The sequence below is a fragment of the Callithrix jacchus genome, chromosome 8 (genome assembly GCF_049354715.1).
Source record: "Callithrix jacchus isolate 240 chromosome 8, calJac240_pri, whole genome shotgun sequence".
NCBI lineage: Eukaryota > Metazoa > Chordata > Mammalia > Primates > Cebidae > Callithrix > Callithrix jacchus.
The window spans coordinates 141,335,267-141,356,813 of record NC_133509.1 but is presented as its reverse complement, the minus strand read 5'-3'; the positions used below and the strand labels follow the sequence as shown (position 1 = coordinate 141,356,813).

General features: G+C 43.2%; 2 pseudogenes and 1 gene segment (V, D, J or C); all 3 read left to right on the top strand.

The window, feature by feature from the left end:
* The first annotated feature begins 393 nt into the window (after nt 1-393).
* Nucleotides 394-2,487, top strand: LOC144577502 (homer protein homolog 2 pseudogene; annotated as a pseudogene).
* Nucleotides 2,488-4,749: 2,262 nt separating this feature from the next.
* On the top strand, nt 4,750-5,378 carry LOC103791323 (immunoglobulin heavy variable 3-23 pseudogene; annotated as a pseudogene). Its single transcript, XR_013520622.1, has 2 exons — nt 4,750-4,878; nt 4,981-5,378. The product of XR_013520622.1 is annotated as an immunoglobulin heavy variable 3-23 pseudogene (transcript).
* A 1,546-nt stretch (nt 5,379-6,924) lies between these two features.
* Nucleotides 6,925-11,406, top strand: LOC128931027 (immunoglobulin heavy variable 3-23-like). The segment is given in 4 exon segments: nt 6,925-6,986; nt 7,723-7,793; nt 10,774-10,989; nt 11,093-11,406. Coding segments are annotated over 4 exon segments (663 nt in total).
* The last annotated feature ends 10,141 nt before the right edge of the window (nt 11,407-21,547 follow it).

Here is a 21,547-nt window from a genome sequence, read left to right as displayed (position 1 = left end):
TCCATCCTAGGTGATGATTTTTTCTCCCTGTCCGGGTGTGATTAGATTGTCCTGAGAAACTTATTCACCTCCTGCCTTCTGAAGGCTTCAGCCAGTAGCTCCGAGATGGGCAGAAGCAGGCAAATTGTGTGTGTCCCTAGGACTCGAAGCTTCTCTCTCTTTGAACTAGATAAACACAGAAACACTTAATTCCATTCTGCTTTGTTTCAGTTGTTCAACACAACATACATGAGACCCTCCCTGTGCTTCAAGGTTTATTCTCAGGACTTTGCATGTATCACATATTTTCAATTTTTTCTGAGATGGAATGCTGATGTCTCCTTATTACACATTATCCTTTCATCTCTTAGAATTATTTTGTCCAGAGCCCATGCCTGGGCAGCCCCACAGATTGGAGCAGTGCCAGGGCTGAGGCTGGTGTGCAGGGGCTTCAGCAGGTGCCTCAGAGGGAGCCAGAGAGGCCGGGTCACAGTGGCCGCTGGAGCAGTGCTGGAGATGGGAGAACAGCCCAACTTCACCCGAGCCCATGTCTTCCAGATCGACCCCAACATCAGGAAGAACTGGATCCTGCGAGCTCAGCGGTCACCGTTTCCTCCTTCTATGACGTCACAAGGAACCGCTGTCAGATCGTCAGCGTGGGCGGAGCCAAGGCGACCATCAACAGCACAATCGCACCAAATACGCCCTTCCCCAAAACCACACAGAAGTCTGGGCAGGGCCGACAGCGGAGCCCACACGGTGTTTGCTTTGGGGTTTTCCTCTGAGCAGCAGCTGACAACGTTTGCAGAGAAATTCCAGGAGCTGGAGGAAGCTGCCGAGATGACCAAAGACAAGGCCCGGGAGAAAACCGAGACCTGGAGTCACGGTTCCCAGTGATCTGGGCGTGAAGCCCCATCTGCGGCTGCTGCATCCAGTGTCGAGGGCGGCGATGAAAAGGCCTCTCAGCCGCGGCAGCTGACACGCACCGGAAGTCTGAGAAGGACGCGCTGAGATCGCCGTGACGCAGAGCGCGGCGCGCAGGAGCGGAAGCTGCAGCTGCAGCCCCTGAGTAGAGCCACGCCCCGCGGACCACAGCGCTGCAGGAGGCGGAGGCCAGCGCGGAGCCGGGAAGAGGCCGGGACACCAACAGGGAGGAGCGGAAGAACACGCAGTTCAAGAGGAGGATGGAAGAGCTGGAGGCGGAGCCCCGAGAACAGGAGACGGAGCTGAAAGGTCCCTGAAAACAAAGTGAAATCCCACCTCAGCTCCTGTCAGAGCGCGGCCGTGTCGCTGAGAAGCTTGAGGCGGCTGAGAGAATGAAAACCCGGAAGACAGAGGTCGCTCCCTAAAGACAGACACTGAGGAGAGCAAACGGCCACAGCGCCACCTGGAGGTGGAGGCGAACAAGTTCCCGGAGCTCCTGGACCGGAAGTTGGATGACCCGCTGGACTTCCGCCCAGGCCTCTGGATCCCCAGCACTGATAACTAGAGCTGGCGAGACCTGGGCCCGCCCTTGAGTCCCACAAGTGTGTGCGAGACCAGACAGCACTAGGTCGTTCTCCTGTGTGTTCTTATGTAAATGCAGGTGCAGTTTGTCGTGTTTCCAAACCAGCTGTGCCATCCACTCACTCCTTTCCAGAAGATAAATCTCTGGCTTCTCTGGCTTTGTGAGGGTGTGGACAACTGGAAGATTCTGACTCAGGAATCCAAAACTAGGTCTACCTTAAACATTTATGCAGTCAGGACGGGGATGTTTATATCTGGTAGAGGCTGTGTCAACCATCCAAACTGAAAAAAAGGCATTTTTTTCTCCCTCAACTCTTGGTCTTGCTCTATTGCCCAGGCTGGTGTGCAACAGCGCAATCTCGGTTCACTGCAATCTCTGCCTCCTGGGTTCAGGCAGTTCTCCTCCCTCAGCCTCCCAAGTAGCTCTGATTAATCCAGATATTGATATTCTTTAGAGGAGACCATCGGTCTCCTTTTATCAAAAGCATTCAGAATATTTGAATGTCTACCAGGCGCCTGCCCCATTGGGCAAAGAGACAACAATATTCCTCTCTGTCAACATTGAGAGGCTTTAAAACAACTGTTTTGTGGAGACTTATCGAGAGTTGGAAACCAAGTTTCTGGTGGGTGCATTTTCTGGCCTGGGAATTACCTGCATCAACGATATGGCCTCTTGTCCCCCAATTTTTATGGTTGCAACAATGGTTCTTGTCTTGCTTTTAATTTCTAAGTAATTGATTCTGGTCTGGGAACAGCACACACTGAGGGTGCCTAGCCCAATGCCTGGTACAAACTGGGTGCTTAATAAATTGTTCAGTTTTCAAAAAAGAATTACTTTTTCCAAAGCCCCACTCAAAACCAGGGTATTATTACAGTTGTAAAAGTTGGACCAACATTGGAAATACATTCAGTTTAGTCCATGTGTTCTCGAATATTCTTCTTCTTTTAAAGTTGTTCTCAGTTACAATATCACACAAAATATTAGTAATTTACACTAATGACATAGGTTATAATATTGTATAAATAAGATAGTGACATTTGATTTAAAAAATACATGTTCCACATGTCTTGACAATTTTTTCCTTCTCTGTGAAATGTGTGCTTATTAAGTTTCAGATGTTACCATTATTTTTTTATTTTTGGGATTTAATTTTAGTAGGCATACCTGAATGAATTTTATTAATTCATGTAATAATGTTTGTAGTTTGAACAGTGTTTAATATTAATTTTACTATTTCTGAATTTTAAACTATTCTGCATTTTTTTTGTTTTTATGAGATAAAATTTCCGTGTACGAAAAAATGCATGGATTTGAAATGTGTCACTGGAGAATTTCTGTCAAATGTGAATATCCTTGTTCCCAAAACCTAAGGTAGCCGGAAACACAAGTCCATTCTCCCAGCTCGGGTTTTTCTCTGTGCCTGCCGTGAACACCTACATTGGGGATATGTTTTGATTTCTGATACTATAGACATATGTTTTTTGCTGTTTTGAATTTTATATAAATGTAATCAAACATTATAGACCTATTTTGGTAAGAGGCTACTTTGCTATCTTTGAGGTTATTTCATGTTATTTAATATATAAAATTAGTTCAACATATTGTCATTTATTCAATAATGGACTGATTCTGATATGAAACCTCAATGTTTTCATGTACATATGGAGAGAGAGGGACACAGAGAGAAGGAGAGCGATTTTACATCTCAGTCAGTCCATCAAGTAAATAAATGACAATATTTTGATTTATTTCCTGTTAATGGATTTTAAATTTCTTTCCAGTTTATGAGTACTATAAGCAAAGCTGTTAGAAATGTCTTAGTGTATGTTTTCTTATGTTGTCTCATTTTTATTGAGAAGATAGGTAGTATGTATTGCTTTTTTCTAAGAGTAAATATGATTTTTTAGTTTTTGAGATAAAATTGAAATATTTTAATAATATATGTGTTTAAGGTGCCCCACTTGATATTTTGAACATGTATTAGTCAATTCTCACACTGCTATAAAGAAATGCCTGAGACTGAGTAATCTGAGGGGAAAAAAGATGTTTAATTGGCTCCCGTTTCTGCAGACTGTAGAAGTGTAGTGGCTTGTCCTTCTGGGGAGATTCAGGAAGGCTAGATTCGTGGCAGAAGACAAAGGGGAGCAGGCACATCACATGGCCCGAGCAGGAACCACAGGAAAGGGGGAGGCGTCTACACACTGTTGGACAATCAGATCTTGTGAGAACTCACAAACCGTCCTGAGAACAGCACCAGCATCTGGTTCCAAACCATCCATGAAATAACCACCCCATGGCCCAGTCATCTTCCAGCAGGTCTGACCTTCACAACTGAGGATGATGTTGCAACATGGGATTTGGGACAGGACACAGATCCAAATCGTATCAGACACACATCGTGAAAGGCTCATCATGGTCAAGGTAATTTGTGTATCCCTCTTCTCGCAGAGCTAACATTTATTTTGAATGCACTGCATGTGTGTGTGTCACATGAGGACACCTAAGAGCTCCCTATTTAGCAAAAATCACGTTCATGATACAGTATTAAATGCAGGAACATCGCTGTACATTAGATCTCCAGAGGTCATTCCACCTGCACAACTAAAATTCTGCACCGTTCATCCAACATCACCCTTTTTCCTCTCCTCACAGTGCTGGGACCCACTGTTCTACTCTCTGCTTTAAGAGCATGGAGATTTTAGATCCCGCATGTAAATGAGATCATGAAGCATTTGCCTTTCTGCATCTGACTTATTCCAGTTAGAATCATGTCCTCCAGGCCCATCTGTGTTGTTGTAGATGTCAGAGTTTCCATCTTTTCAAAGCCAAATAAAATTCAGCTGTATATTTATTTTACAACTCATCTGTGCTTTTGCTAATGATTTTTCACCTGTAACGTGGAAATAACATTAATGCCACATACCATGTTTTCTCTACATATGTAAAAATAAAAGATGATTTGTGCTAACTTAAAATATATGCAGTTTATACAGATCTATTGTACCACAAGACAACTGTTTTAAAATAGAAATTACAAAATTATAACTTTCATAGGTTTAAGAGTTTATCACAGAACAAATTTACAATAAGAAACCACAATTTCCCAATACATTCAATGTCAAAAATCTTCCCAAGGACACTGTCCCGTGCTCTGAGCCCCAATCTCCCCTCATGCCTCTCACCACAGATCTTGCTATATAGCAGGAGACATGCAAATAGAGCCCTCCCTCTGCTGATGAAAACCAGCCCAGCCCTGACCCTGCAGCTCTGGGAGAGGAGCCCAGCCCTGGGATTTTCAGGTGTTTGCATTTGGTAATCACAACTGAACACTGAGACTGAACTCACCATGGAGTTTGCGCTGAGCTGGGTTTTCCTTCTTGCTATTTTGAAAGGTAATTCATGGAGAAATAGAAAAATGAGTGTCAATGGACATGAGTGAGATAAACAGTAAATCTGTGTAACAGTTTCTGATCATGGTGTCTTTTTTTGTGCAGGTGTCCAGTGTGAGGTGCAGCTGGTGGAGTCTGGGGGAGGTTTGGTTCAGCCTGGGGGGTCTTTGAGACTCTCCTGTGCAGCCTCTGGATTCACCTTCAGTAGTTATGCCATGGGCTGGGTCCGTCAGGCTCCGGGGAAGGGGCTGGAGTGGGTCTCAACTATTGGTACTGCTGGTAGCACGTACTACGCAGACTCCGTGAAGGGCCGATTCACCATCTCCAGAGACAACGCCAAGAACTCGCTGTATCTGCAGATGAACAGCCTGAGAGCCGAGGACACGGCCGTGTATTACTGTGCGAGAGACACAGTGAGGGGAAGTCAGTGTGAGCCGGAACACAAACCTCCTGCAGGAACGCTGGTAGGAAATGAGCTGCAGGGGGCGCTCAGGAGCCACTGATCAGAATCAACCCAAGAGGCAGGTGCAGATGGAGGCTGATTTCCTGTCAGGATGTGGAACTTCATCTTCTTACAGTTTCTCTAGTAAAAGTTTCTAAGTTTAGAATTCCGTGTTTATTATTATCTCTATATTTTTATTTGTTTAATTATACTTTAAGTACTTGGGGACATGTGCAGACCATGCAGGTTTGTTACTTAGGTATACACGTGCCATGGTTGCTGGCTGCATCTGTCACCCCGTCATTTACCTTAGGTATTTTTCTTAAGGCTATCTCTCTTGACATAATTTTAAAGAGATCATTTTAACATGAGGACTATTCTCACATGCAGCAAATGCAGATGACGCTTATAGAGATGAAAAGTCCTCAACCGTGGTCACCAGCATCAGAGTCCCGAGGAAACTCAGCAGCGCCTGGTGAGTGTTCTCCAATCAGACTCAGGGCAGAAACCTCAGGGAGATTCCCGGACTAGAACAGTCTTTAGGAAGTTAGATCACAGCCGACAGAGAGGCTGGGCCAGGGTCAGTGTCACGTAGAACCTCACAAGTTTCACGTCTGACTCTTCTCCTGACACTAAAGCCAATTGCTGCAGCCTCTTACCACCTTGAGACCAGACACTTCTGGAGGGTCCCCTTCTTCTAGGCCAGTAGTCATTCCTGATTTCACACTGGGCCTCTGTGTCCATTTCATCAAACACATAGAAGTGGCTGAAGGCCACAATATCATCTGCACAAAGACTAGACCCAAGACCCTCTTTGACTCTGGTGTTTCCCAGCAGGAAGCCAAGCCCTGAAGAGACCAAAAACAAGTCACAAAATTAAAGCTGTAATTAAAGGTCTCCCGTCAAAGAAAAACCCCAGGATTCGAGGGCCTTACTGCTGAATTATCACAAACATTTAAAGAAGAAACAATACATACACTCCTCAAAATATTCAAAAAGATATAGAGGGAGGAAATACTTTCAAATGTGCCATACGGGACCAGTATTACCCTGATATGAAAACCAGACAAATAAATAAAAAAACCCTACAGGCCAATATCTTTTATGAATATAGAGGCCAAAATCCACAAGAAAATTTTAAAAACCCAATTCAACACCCCATTAAAAATCATTCATCTTGACCAAGTGCAGGTTATCCCAGTGAAGCAAAGATGGTCCAGCATATGCAAATCAATCAGTGTGACACATCACATCAACAGAAAGAAGGAGGAAAGACATAAGATCAGGCCTCACCTCGTTCTCCTCACTCAAATCTACCAGCAGTGCCTTGTTCCTCTTGGTCAATCCTGCTGTACACGAGCTTCTGTGATTCCTCTCCCAGGTCCTGAAATGCTGGGCTTCTGTGCACCTGCAGCCTTTCTTCTCCTTGGACCTGGAGATCCTGCATCCTCAGAGAAGCATGATGCCTCACTGTCGCTCCCATGGCCCATGCAAACAGTTCCTCCAAGACACTTGTGTGTTTTCCTATAAGGAAGTGAAAGGATGTGGGGAACTGGTGTGTGTGTGTGTGTGTGTGTGTGTGTGTATGTGTTTACCGTGGGGCCTCCATGAAGAGAAATCTAGAAAAGGATAAGAATATGAACAAAGAAGCAAGCCTGGGGAGCAGCAGGTAGGGGATCAGCAGGGGTGACTCAACCGGGCAGAGAAACACCACGTACCACAGAGGGTGAGAACTCTGGGCTCAGCAAAGAGGGGAACTCACTTAGCATTTCCCCCAACCACCCCCCAAGAGCCGACTTGTGCAAGGAAAGTTCACAATGGAGAATCTGGGACCCCAAAGTATGCAGTGGGACTTTAGACTATAGGTCCTGGAAATAAGATGTTTCCTTGGTTCCTGTCCCTTTTCTTCACTTTCTGTCCCGCAAACCTGCTTGTTTCTGTCACCTGCCTTCCTTTCCTGGGGGTGGGAATGGATGCCTTGACACTCAGCAGAGGGACACTCTTTTAGAGGAGGAATGGGTTTTTGTCATCTGATACATGAGCATGAACACTCAACCCTGGGAAGAGGCTCTGAGACAGAGGGTTACTATGGATCCTGCCCCTTATATGTGCGGGGTTCCTGGCACACACGCACTTCTCAAACTGCTTACACCCAGCAACAATGCTCCCCAGTGTTGGTGCTGATCCATCCCATCCACTCAAGCCCTTGTGCAGGGGCCTGTCACACCCAGTGAATACTATAGGTGGAAAAGGTGTTTCCAGAAGCCTCACAGGAGACCTTCACTGAGGACCCAGGCCGCTGCACCCCAGCCCCAGACTGCACCAGCTGCACCAGGAATGGGCACCTGTAGAGAGGAGACAGGCATAGTTGAAGTCTCACTTGACTGGCCTGGTTTCTCCCTCAGCCCTGAGACTGGGGAGCCCCTAACCTGTAGCCGCTGCCACCAAGAAGAGGATCCTCCAGGTCCAGTCCATGGTGAGGAGCTGTGCTCTGGGCTTCTCTGAGGAGGGATGCGGTTGTTGGGTGATGCTCTCAGACACAGACATCTCCATATTTACCTCAGAATATTTGCATATTCCTGAAGGATGATAGTTAATAGCCCAATTCCTGATCCAGTATGAGAAAGAGCAAATAGATTACACATGGACGACACAATCGTACAAGCCAAGGTTTCAAGCTGTAATCCTGTTAGAAGCCAGGCGTCTCCCACACATCCCTGAACTCTGTGTTGACAGAGCTTCCCGCACTGGGGAACAGGCTCTTCTAGGACACACCCCACACTTTGAACCCACAGTTGTAAGTCTCAGTGGCAACTTGAACAATTTCTAGACCTTAATATATGAATCCATTATTTTGGAAGTGAGTGTGTTTTTTCCAAAATGGCTCTTATTTACAAGAAAGGATCTCTTCCTGACCCCTCACTGCTTGCTATTAAGATATATGGAAATGTTTGAAATCCCCTTTGTAATAGTGACTCTCACTACAACATCCAGTTTGATAAATGATCACAATTAGATATTTATTCGTACATCAGCAGTCCTTGTGAAATATTTATCTTATATTTTTTAATGTAGTTCCAGGCCGTGAGAGGAAACCCTCCCCAGCCTCCTGTGCACCTGCTCTAAGGAGGGAGCCTGTGCTGGGTGTGTCCTGAGCGCCCCCTGCAGCCCAGCCCCGACCCTGCAGGGATGTTTCTGTCAGAGCTGACAGTATATTCCTACAGTGACTCTAGCCCAGTATAATGTGGCTGTGCCCTGGCTGAGAATACCCTTTAAGTGACACTATATGCTTCTCTCACGAGATTTTTCTGACTGCCCCCATTCTAGAGCAAAGTATTGGCTACAGGGTGGTATTTGTCTTATTTAAACACAGTTCACACACTCAAGAGTGTACATGTGGTTGAGGGACGGCTGCTGGAATCGGCCAAGACTCAGCCATTGTTACAGGCGCGTACTCCTAAGTTAGGTTTTCAATGTTTTTGCCCCATTCAGGCATTCAGGAAGGGATTCAGTTTGTCCAGAAGGACTCAAACGTAGAAGCATGAAGTTCTTCTCAGGCCATATTTAATTCACTTTATCATGCGCTTCAGTATGTGGTTACTGAGAATTTCACACGACAGCACGTTCACCTCTTTGGAATTTAAGCCTCCACTGCACGTTTGCAGTTTTCTCTTGTAGCAGGTGATATTTCATACGCCTCAGTTTAGCTGACACATCGCCTTTGTTTCTCTCTACAAGGACTCGTTTTCACAAGATTTTCATGTTCATGAAAGGAAAATAAACCTTTGGGACCCCAAGATCACTAAGCCGAAGGGAAAAATCAAGCTGAAAGCTGTTTGAGGCAAATCCACCTCCCGTGCTTTCCCTAAAATGACAGCTACTAAGATCTTTAAAACCTGCAGGCCTCCTTCACATTTGACCACAAGGAAAACCCTTATGGACCAAGGACAGTCACCTGTTTTTCACATAAGTCAAGTGTGTATCTCACTGCTACCTTTGCTCTACTGTCTCCCTCAGCCAGGCTAATGCCTACATTACTATTCCTGTAAATTGTGCATTCAGTTAAAGACTAATCAGAAACTCAAAAGAATGTAACCGTTTGCCTCCTACCTACCTATGACCTGGAAGCTCTCTCCCCACTTCAAGTTGTCCTGCTTCTAAACCAAACAAATATACATCTTACATACATGGGTTAATGTCTCATGTCTTTCTAAATTGTATAAACCAAGTGGGGCCGGTCACCTTGGGCCACCTCATCAGGGCTCCCTGAGGCTGTCACTGGCATGTCCTTCATCCTGGAAAAATGAACGTCCTAAATCTATTCAGATTAGTCTCAGATACTCTTTCATTTACAGATTTGTTTTCTAGCTCATAGCTTCAAATATCTAAAATAGTAAAGAAAATTTGCCAAATAGCACATTCTCTTGTTTATCTGTTATTGGTGTGGTTAAAAAAACATATTTCTATAATTCACATATAGTTTACCATCTATATACATTACCAAGCTGAGTAGCAGATTTATTAGTAAGACCCAACATAATAAAATATTCAAATATCAATTAACAGCTTAATAAAATATCAAATTACACTACATTTGTTTGCTGAAATGCTACCCGCTAAATACACAACAAAAGTTTTAGTTCTCAGTATTTCTGTTGAGAAAAATAAGTCAAGTAGATAATAGTACATAGTATATTATTTCATTCTCATACATTTTAGAAAATAACTACAGAAATATGAAAACATCAGTAATTTGACAAAGAAATGGGAGAAGAGATGGAGAAAAAACTATATATATAAAATAGAACAAGAGGAATGCAGAGGGGAATCGATTCAACACCTTCTTGAAAACAGGTTTTTCTCAAAGTTTACTATTGTACTAGTTAAAAATTGAATTTTATTATCTTTCAAAACTCATGAAATTTATTACAAGTAAACACCTGACATTTTATACAAAAAAAGGGATGATAGGGAGGAATGAGTAAACGTTAAATGTCACGTATACCTAAAATTTGATCTGTCTGAAGGTTAGTTGTCTCCGTATTTTGAGAGAAATGCAGCAAAATCACACAGGTTCTCATGGCAGGAAGTGGATTCTCCAAACCACACTAGGCCCGTTTCACTCAGTCCTAGAGTTGATTAAGAGCGATCGAGGCCAGCTGTGAGGAGCATAGTCCTGGATACTGGGACTCACTCATGGCAGACATGAGCCCTTAGACAAACCACGTAGCCCCTCCGTGTGTGGGTTCACTTTTCCATCTGTAAATGAAGAAACCACTGACTTCTAAATAACACCATTTGTACACATAAGTAAACATAATTAAAAATGTGATAGTTGTTAAATGTTTATCACAGAACAATTTCACAATAAGACAGCACATTTTCCCAAATACAATCATTGTCATCTAAGTCCCCCAGGACAGTCTCATCTGCTCTGGGTCCTGCCCTCTCCTCAGACGTCCAGGCCCAGAGCTTGCTATATAGTAGCAGACATGCAAATAGGTCCCTCCCTCTCCTGATGAAAACCAGCCCAGCCCTGACCCTGCAGCTCTGGGAGAGGAGCCCCAGCCTTGGGATTACCAGGTGTTTCTATTCAGTGATCAGCACTGAGCACAGAGGACTCAGCATGGAGTTTGGGCTGAGCTGGGTTTTCCTTGTTGCTATTTTAAAAGGTGATTCATGGGAAAATAGAGATATAGATTCTGAGTGGACACGGGTGAGAGAAACAGTGGATATGTGTGGCAGTTTCTGACCAGGATGTCTCTGTGTTTGCAGGTGTCCAGTGTGAGGTGCAGCTGGTGGAGTCTGGGGGAGGCTTGGTTCAGCCTGGGGGATCCCTGAGACTCTCCTGTGCAGCCTCTGGATTCACCTTCAGTAACTACTGGATGAGCTGGGTCCGCCAGGCTCCAGGAAAGGGGTTGGAGTGGATCTCAGGTATTAGTACTGGTGGTGACACATACTACCCAGATTCCGTGAAGGGCCGATTCACCATCTCCAGAGACAACGCCAAGAACTCACTGTTTCTGCAGATGAACAGCTTGAGAGCCGAGGACACGGCCATGTATTACTGTGCAAAAGACACACAGTGAGGAGAAGTCAGTGTGAGCCTGGACACAAACCTTTCTGCAAGAACACTGGGGGGAAATCAGCTGCAGGGGGCGCTCAGGAGCCACTGATTAGAGTCAACCCCAGAGGCAGGTGCACAGGGAGACTGACTTCCTGTCAGGATGTAGGACTCCATCTTTCTCTTATAGTTTCTCTAGTGAACTCTAAGTTCAGAATTCTGTGCCTACCAGTGTCATCTCTACGTATTTTTTAAAGTATTATTTTAATATGAAAACCTTTTCTCACATCCACAAAATGTAGAGTGATGCCTACAGAGATGAAAGTCCTCAACCGTGGTCACCAGCATCAGAGTCCTGAGGAAGCTCAGCAGCGCCTGGTGAGTCTTCTCCATTCAGACTCATGACAGGAACCTCAGAAAGGTTCCCTGACTGGAATAGTCTCTAGGGATTCTGATTAGAGCAAAGAGAGAGTCCCAGCCAGGGTCGGTGTCAAGTAGAACCTCACAGGTTTCATGTCTGATCCTTCTCCTGACACTAAAGTATGACAGTCAGAACCAGCACTGATCTGGTGATGCTTTTGTCTGCCATCTATGTTCTTCCTTTTTCTTTTTAGTTGTTTTTTCTTTTTCATTGGCTTTTCCTGTTCCCTGAAAAATTAAATGTGGTTTCTGAGGTCTAAATTCCAGGGCTCATGCTCTTTTCCTGGAGCTCAGGTGGATCTCAGGCTGTGGCACCTGAAGCCACATTGGACAGACTGATGAGACTTTCTTCACTCCCTTTGCTCAGGAGCTCCACTCTGTTGTGTTTAGTCTCATCTGGGAATGTATATCGCTGGTGGGAACTGCAGGGGATAAGCTTGCTCAGTCAACATGAGATGTGGATGTGGAATTGATCCTGAGCTGGACTAACTGTCATTGAGTCACTTCTTCAGCAGTAGTGTTATAAAGTAGGTGTCTAACAGAAGAGAAAACCAAACATCCCATGTTCTCACTCATAAGTGGGTGTTGAACAATGAGAACATATACACACAGGGAGGGGAACATCATACACCAGGGTCTGTTGCAGGGTGGGAGCTAGGGGAGGGATAGCTGAGGGTGGGGGGAAAGAGGAGGGGTAACATTAGGAGAAATACCTAATGTAGATGGTGGGGGTGTGGATGCAGCAAAACCCCCTGGTGCATGTATACCATGCACCCCAGAACTTACAGTATAATAATAATAATAATAAAGTGGGTTTCAAAGTTCTCAGAATCAAAATGGAGCCACTAGAGTTAAAACCCTGATGAAGCTGGAGAAGGCCATGATGGAGTGTTCTCACACTTATTCCTGATACCAGGAACGATTGTAAATAGACTGCAAAACCACAACCCTGCACAAAGGCCACGACAGCTATAAAGTACTTTCTTCTCCAAGTACATCTGCCCAGCAACTGCCTGTCCAACCTCACACTGACGTCACTCTTGTTGTTCATCCTTCTAGCCCAGGATAATTGTCTCAAGGCTGCTGATGTAACCCTCTAATTTTTCTTTCAAAGCCCTGGTCTTCCTTTCCCTGTGTGCACCATGCTGGTTCCCATTGTGCGGCCATCCTCAAATAAATATTATTTTTTTGTCTTTTTTTCTGTCTGTTTTTCAGGTTTGACAAACTACTGATGGACGTGCCACTTTTCTGTGAGATGTAGAGAATGACAGTTTAAGGAGATGACAAGGGAAGTACAATGTCCATGAGACAAGTCATCAGTAAGTGCAGGCTGGACGTCGCAGAGAGAGCTGAAGTGACCATCACCATGGAATGTCACCTACTCCACTTCTGCTCTGATGGAATCAGGCCCACCCAGGTTATCAGTGACAATCTTCCTAAACTAGAGTCGGCTGATGACACTTTTAATAACATTTATAAAGTGTATTCACAACACCCCCTAGGTTACTGTTGCATTGGTTTAAATGTAGCTTAGTCAATTATACCCTAAAATGTTTACTTGTTCATGCAGAAGGCCCTTTAACATGAGATCTATGTTGTGACAATTTTGTGAGGTGTAAAACTGAACGTCTTACAATTAGGCTATAATCATTTTGCTAGCGAGTTTTAAATGTACACGTATAGTTTGGATGTTCACACTTTTTCAGATGCATGGCTTACAACTGCATTCTCCCTTCTGTAGGTTGGAATGTTTTCCCTCTTTGCAGAAATTTTCTATTTTGATGTTGTCCTTCTTGTTCAATTCTGCTTTCATTGTCTGTGCTTTTAATGGAAAATCTAGAAAATCATTCCTAAGTTTATCCAGGAGAGAACATTTTACAATTGCAGGCCATACATTTTAACACTTTAACCCATTTATGGTTGGTTTTTGTATTAATTCTAACCTAAAATTCTTAATTCTTTGCAGATGTAAATTCAGTTTTTCTAATACCCTCTTTGGGAGAGACTATGATTTATCCATTATATATTCTTGGTTTTCATTTGAAAATCAATTTGTCATCATTATATTATTTATTTCTGAGCTATCTATATAAATTTATGCTAAGAGCATCCTGTTTTTATTACTCAATTTTTGTAATTAATTTTGAAATTTGAAAGTAAGATGACTGTAACTTTATTCTTGCCTTTTAGCAGTTTTTCAGACAAAATATTTTAATCTTTCACCATTAAGCAGGATAATAGCTGTGGCTTTTCATAATGACTTTCTTATTTACAGTTTATTTTCTTGTATTACTACTTTGTTTAGAGTTTTTATCAAAACAATTTGCATTTTAAAAACGTAATTTCCTGTGTCTGGTGACAAGTTAATGGGATCTTTTTATTTTGTTATCTTAATTTGGCATACAAAATTTATTAATTTGAAGACATTGAATTATTGCTGCATCTCAAAAGTAAAATTGACTTGGCAATGCGGTATCATTCTTTTAAAGTCTTGTGGAATATAGTTGATCATTATTGGGCTGGTGGTTTAGGTATATTAGAAATATTGCTCTGCAATTTATTTTTCTGCTTGTGTCCTTGTCTATTAGTTGTAATACTGTAACTGTAGCCTTACAGGAAGTGTTTGGAAGGTTGGTGCCACGCCAATTTTTTTTCTTTTTTTTTAAGTTGTATTTTAGGCTCTGGGGTACATGTGCAGATCATGCAGCATTGCTGCACAGGTACCTAATGGCAACGTGGTTTGCTGCCTTCATCCGCCCATCACCTATATCTGGCATTTTTGAGAAAGTTAGAGAACAGTTGGCCTTACTTTTTAAAATATTGAGACTTATTTTTTATCTAACATATAACCCATCATGGATAATATTTAGTCTGTGCTTGGCAAGCATGCATATGACAATGCTGTTGGTTGAAATGATCTGTAAATGTCTGTTAGGTTACTTTGATAAATAATGTTGTACAAGTACACTGGCTTCTTAAGAATTTTTTTTCTGGCTGAAGCTGGAAACCATCATTCTCAGCAAACAGATATAAGAACAGAAAACCAAACGCTGCATGTTCTCACTCACAAGTGGGTGTTGAACAATGAGAACGCATGGACACAGGGAGGGGAACATCACACACTGCGGTGTTTGGGAGGTGGGGGCTGGGGGGAGAAAGCAGGGGGTGGAAGGATTGGGGAGGGATTACAGAAACACCTTATGTAGGTGATGGAGGGATGGAGGCAGCAAATAACCTACCTAACAATCCAGCACAATCTGCATGTGCACCTCAGAAATACAACTAAACGAAAGAATTCTTTTCTGGATGCTCTATATATTATTGAAAGTAAGGCATTGAAGTCTCCTTTTTTCTTATTGTTTCCTATTTATTTCCTTATAACTCTTAAAGTTTGCTTAATGCATTTATATTTCTATTTGTATAATACAAATATGCAAAAATAGTAACAACTGCTTAGTAATGTTAATGGCACAGTCGCATAAGAAATTATATTGTCCCAAATGCTGCCATTGCCTCTAAACTCCTCCAGGAGTCTGACACTTGTTCTGGGCCCTGCTCTCCCCTCTGGCATCCCACTCCAGAGCTTGCTATAGAGGAGGAGACAGGCAAAGAGAACCATCCCTCTCCTGATGAAACCAGCCCCAGCCCATATTCTGCAGCTAGGAATGAAGAGCCCCAGCCCATTTCCCAGGTGCTTCCGCTTGGTGATCAGGAGTGAACAGAAACGACTCACAATGGGGTTTAAGCTGAGCTGGGTTTTCCCTGTTGGTATTATTAACGGTGATAAATGGAGAACTAGAGATATTGAACGTAAGAGACAGAAAGAGTGGGTATGTGTGGCAGTGTCCAGTGCGAGTTTGCTGGTTCCCTCTAATCACAGTGTTCAGGTCGAGTGTGCTGCTGGTAGAGTCTGGGGAGACTTGTCACAGCCCGTGGGGTCCCAGAGACTCTCCTGTGCAGTCTCAAGATTCACCTTCAGAAGTCACTGGATCAGCTGAATCAGCCGGGCTCCAGGGAAAGGGCTGCAGTGAGTAATATGTCTAAAGTACAGTGGAAGAACGACATACCTAGCAGACTCTGAGAAGGGCAGACTTGCCATCTTCATAGAAAATGCCAAGAACTTGCTTTACCTGCAAATGGACAGTCTGAGAGCCAAGGACTTGGCCCTGTATTATTGCGTGAAAGGTACCAAGTGAAGGGACATCGGTGTGAAGCCAGACACAAAGTTCCTGAAGTGAGAAAGGAGGAGGCGAGGCTGCAGGGGGCACTCAGCACCCAAATAAGACAGGAGGAGTTCCAGGCTCAGGAGAAGATGAAGGTTAAGGTCTGTGTTTTGGGAGGGGTTTGTGGATTTCTCCAACTTTAACAGTTCTCCTGGATTCCTCTCTATTTGTGGATCTGCTCCTACCCACTGAAGTTTCTGGGTTAGAAAAGTTTGCTGTTATAGGAATAAATGTTTTCACATATCGCAAAGGCAGTTTTAACTAATGGAGGCAGGAAAAATGCACAGGATGCCAGCTGAGGCTGTAGACACTGTCAGCCCACAATGCCAATCTCACAAGTAGTGATGGAGAAGGGGGAAGCTGATGGGCTTCCTAGCTACCCAGTGTTCCACGCTACATCCATCAGGGCCGTTGATTCCACCCTGAGCACAGTTGTCCCCAGGAACCCTATGTGCCCAGCAGCAGCCACACCTTAATATCCTCACTGAGTACAGTCATTATCTGAGAGGAGCTCCCAGGATGGATGTGCTTGGCATAAACCGAGGGATGAATGTCGCAGAGCAGCAGCTGGTGCCTGCCTGGTCCATGGGACCCCCTGCTGTTGAAGAGATGGGCAGGGCATTTTCTTGGCCAAGACACTGTTTATGCATTTTTATATAGAAAACATGATTTTATATATATTCAATTGCTTTTTAGGTTTGGGGGTACATGTGAAGAATATGCAGGATTGTTGCATAGGTACATACATGGCAATGTGGTTTGCTGCCTTCCTCCCCATCACCTATACCTAAAATTTCTCCCCATGTTACCCCTCCCCAACTCCCCACCCCCACCGTCCCTCCCCTAGTTCCCCCCAACAGACCTCAGTGTGTGATGCATTATTTTACTTGATTCTTTTGCATAACTTAGAAAAGCAAGACTGCAGCCTGCAATTTTAATTTTCTAGTTTATCTCAAGTTTCTTGTTTCTTAATTCTGTGTAGAATCCAGGCAGAGTATAGCCTTTCCTAGGAGGAATTCTATCTAGGCTGAAGCCACTTGCTTCTCATATTCTTTGGATTCTGTCCAGGCTCTGAGATCCTGAGTAGGAAAATTCTGTTTTTTCCACACACTAAGCCTCACCTCCTGCAGATAAAGGACGGATTGGCCACACTCTGAATGGAAGTAGGAGCTGGTTCTGTACAACAAATAAAAGTCCATATGTAAGATAAACCTTTTGTAAGTTCTATAGAATGTAAACTAAAGTTTCATAAATAAGTCAGTAGTTCCCTGTGAATATTGCAGGAGAAGGGAAGGTCTAGGAAGGAGGAATTACAGAACAAGAGGATATTTTGAGGGAAATTGACTTGTTATCTTGGCTGATGAAAATATCTATGATAATATTTGTAAAATTGTACACTTACTGTAAAGAATATTATTTTTAATTTAACCTTATTAAAGATAGTACTAATTATAACATGTTCAATTTGGTAAGAAAAATTTAGAGATAGATAAAATACATGGAGTCAGAGATTCCTGAATATATGCATGAGTGAACCCTGAGAATCTCTATATTTTTAGGGAAATACTAGAATACGGCAAAACAATGACGTGATTTTATGACATGAAGGGAGTTTCTAAAACCCCACTAGGCAGCTGTATTAGTTGGTTTCCACTCTGCTCTAGAGAACGTTCTGTGACTGGGCAATTTATAAAGAAGAGATTTAAATGGCTTACAGTCCTGCATGGTGGGGAGGCCTCAGGAAACTTGCAGTTATGGTGGAAGGGAAAGCAAGGCACATCTTACATGGTGGAAGTAGGAGAGAGGAACTGCCTCACACTTTTAAACCAACCACCAGACCTTAACTATCATGAGAACAGCATGGGCAATCGCCCGCATGACTTAGTCACCTCCCACCAGGTGCATCCCTTGACAAATGAGGATCACAATATGAAATGAGATTTTGGTAGGGACACAGAGCCAAGCCATAGCACATGACTAGCTCTGTCCGGGAGTTTGTTTAGGGTCAGGGGTGTCCTGTTAGTAGGAACAGTGACACCAAGCTTACAGCATGAGCTGCAGTTTATGCCATGCAAAGGCCAAGAGATCTCAGCTAAGATTTAGTCTGAATGTTGTATCTGATGATGCCACACTCTCAGACCAAGTAAACACAGAGAAGTTAATTATCTCCACCTTAGAGGTGTCTACTGAGAGTAGGGCAGGCCTCTCAGGAAAGTCCAAAATGGCTTGATAGAGCGGGGAAGGAGTCTGGCTCAGGGATTTCACAATTGTTTGGTGGTGAAGGCAGAGCGAGGAATCCTACTCACAGGAAGGGGTTTATAGCGTTTGAAACTCCCACTGGCATCAAATACTGGAGTTTCTGTGATTTCTAACTAGATTCGCCTAGTGTGGTAAAAAAGGAGATGATGGAGGAGTGAGCCTTATGTTATCAGAAGTCACACACTGAAAAATAGTGAGACAACTTATTCTATGCAGCAACTATAAAAATAATGAATGGGAAAAGAGATAAGGCTTCCATATGGGTAGAAAACAACCAAGACTACAGAAAGTGAGAAGATGGTTTATAAATATAAGCAAAAAATAATGAGAAAAAGGAAGAGAAGTGGGAAATTAGACAGGGGTCCTTTTCCAGTTGACAGAAGAAGCCATTTCTCTATTCCCTGTCGTTTGACAGAAGAAGGAATCAAAAAGATAAAACAGTAAGGGCTGAAGTCAGCGATCAGGCAATTAGCTGATGTCAGTAGACTTGCTGCCTCGAGGTCTAAGAGCTGGGAAAATAACTCCCCATATGAAACAGGTGCCTATGTTATCTACAAACCTTAAGAATGTAACTAAGAAAGGTTCCTGATCTTGCCCAAGAACCTGCCCAGTCATATACTCGGCATTTGCACAGTCCAAACCCCCCTTACAGTGGCATCTGTCACCAAGAGATTTACTGCATCTGTTCCGAGGCTCATCCTGCAACACAAAGAACTGGATAGAAACTTTTCTCTTTCACGGATTACCAGCTTATTCTGAACGCCTTAAGTCAGCCATCTGCTTAAAAACATCAGAAACACCACAGGATCTATGAGGATGCTCATTTTAATATCTCTTATCTGAGCAGACTTACAGTTGTTTGAAAATCTTAACTGATTTCTTTTTGTTTGTTTTTAGAGACAGGGTCTCGCTGTGTTGCATGGTTTGAAGTGCATTAGTGTGATTATTGCGTATTGTAACTTTCAACTCCTGGGCAACAGAATTTTCCCACTTTAGCCTTCTGAGTGTCTAGGACTAGAGAGCATATCACTACCTCTCTACCGTTTAGTTTTAAAAATATTTTTAATATAAACAAGGTCTCTCTATGTTGCCCAGGCTGGGTCTCGATTGCCCAGTCTCATGTGATTCTCCCCACTTTTCCTCTAAAAGTCGTGCATTTATACACATGACCCAATGCATCTGGCCTCTGAATTAATATTTTGGTTGTAAAATATGAACCCAATAATTAAGTGCCTGGATCTTTTTCTGCAGTGGGTTAGTTAAAAGTATCTAATAAAATTTGTTCCAATATGATTCTTCCAGTAGACACAATTTCCTTGCTGAAAATCACAAGATACTGTTAAAAAATTAGCAAAAATGCACCCTTACACTGTCTATGATTGCAGTAAATATCACACTGAAATCACTTACAACATTTTCAAACACATGCATGCAGTAGGAAAAAGGTGATCTCTGGGGGTAAAGTCTGTAAGTGTATGGGCTTTTCAGTTACCAATAAACAGTGTAATAACTGAGGAGTCCCGAGGTGTGGACCATCGTGCCATACTGCTGTTGCAAGAACACTTGACCAGGGAGATTTACGCTCTATTAAAGCGTTTCTAACTTTTATTCAGAGATGCCATTTTTAAAACATTTTCTGAAGATTGTGAGTGGAATTGATTTCATCTAATATGAAAAGTAACAAGGCCTCCATGTTTAGATAATATATATATTAGTTTGAGCTGGTTCTTAAACCACGATAGCATTATTGTAGCTTCTGTGCCAGCACTTTGTCTGTGCGTTGGCATTGGCTTGAAAAATTATATTAATCAGTTCTTTAGGGTGTAGAAAGTCATGTGGAAGTTTCACCCCTTGTTGACCATTTTGATAGTGTTTCCAGAACATGTAAGAATCCTATTTGCGAGATTCAAGATGGCTGACCACTAACAGCTCAGGATTGTAGCTCCCAGTGAAAGCTCAGAGAACGAGACGACGCCACATCTTTAGACGAATTTTCGTCACTCACCGATTAGCCGATTCCCAGTGGAGGAGCCCCACGGGTCGCCAGCGTGACTCTTGTGGCCGCCGCAGCGGTTTTGCTGGCATCTCGGCGCAGCAGCTCTTCACGCAGAGCCAACGGGACTGCTTCCCCTACTGACCAGAGTTTGGAGCTCGGGGAAGTCAGAGCCGCTTGTTGCGGACTCGAGAGGGAAGCCAGACCAGAGATTCCCGGGCAGAAGAGCACCATCAGTCTTACTGCTGCTATTTAGGCCGCCACAGTGGGTGGCTCGGATCCCAGCACTGGGAATCAATAAGTCGGACCGGACGTCGACTCAGAAACCTAATTAGAAAGGCGGTTCATCTACAATGAAGGGAAAAAAACAGCCTAAGAAGGCCGAGTATACTCAAAATCAGAACCCATCAGCAACGGAACAAGCCCTGATGGAAAAGGACTCATCAGCAACCGAACAAGCCCTGATGGAAAAGGACTCATCAGTAACGGAACAAGCCCTGATGGAAAAGGACTGTGTTCCATTATCTGAAGTAGGCTTTAAAAGGTGGATGATAAGAAACTTCTGGGAGTTAAAGGAACTTCTTCTAACCCAATGTAAAGAAACTAAGAACTTGGAAAAAAGGTTTGATGAAATGTTGAAAAGAATAGACAATATAGAGAGGAATACAAATGAACTTATGGAGTTGAAAAATACAACACGAGAACTGAGTGAAATATGTACAAGCTTAAACAGCCGAATGGATCAAGCAGAAGAAAGGGTATTAGAGGTCGAAGACCAACTTAATGAAACAAAACGACAAGACAAGAATAGAGAAAAAAGGATAAAAAGGAATGAGCAAAGTCTCCAAGAAATATGGGACTATGTGAAAAGACCTAATATACACTTGATTGGTGTACCTGAATGTGACAGAGAGAATGAAGTCAAGCTGGAAAATACTCTCCAGGACATTATCCAGGAAAATTTTCCTAATTTAGCAAAGCAGAACACTATTCAACCCCAGGCAATACAGAGAACACCACAAAGATATTCCTCAAGAAGACCAACCCCAAGGCACATAATCGTTAGATTCACCAAGATCGAAACGAAGGAGAAAATATTAAGGGCAGCCAGAGAGAAAGATCAAGTTACCCATAAAGGTAAGCCTATTAGGCTTACAGCAGATCTCTCAACGGAAACCCTACAAGCTAGAAGAGAGTGGGGGCCAATATTCAATATACTTAAAGAACAAAATTTTCAGCCCAGAATTTCATATCCTGCCAATTTAAGCTTT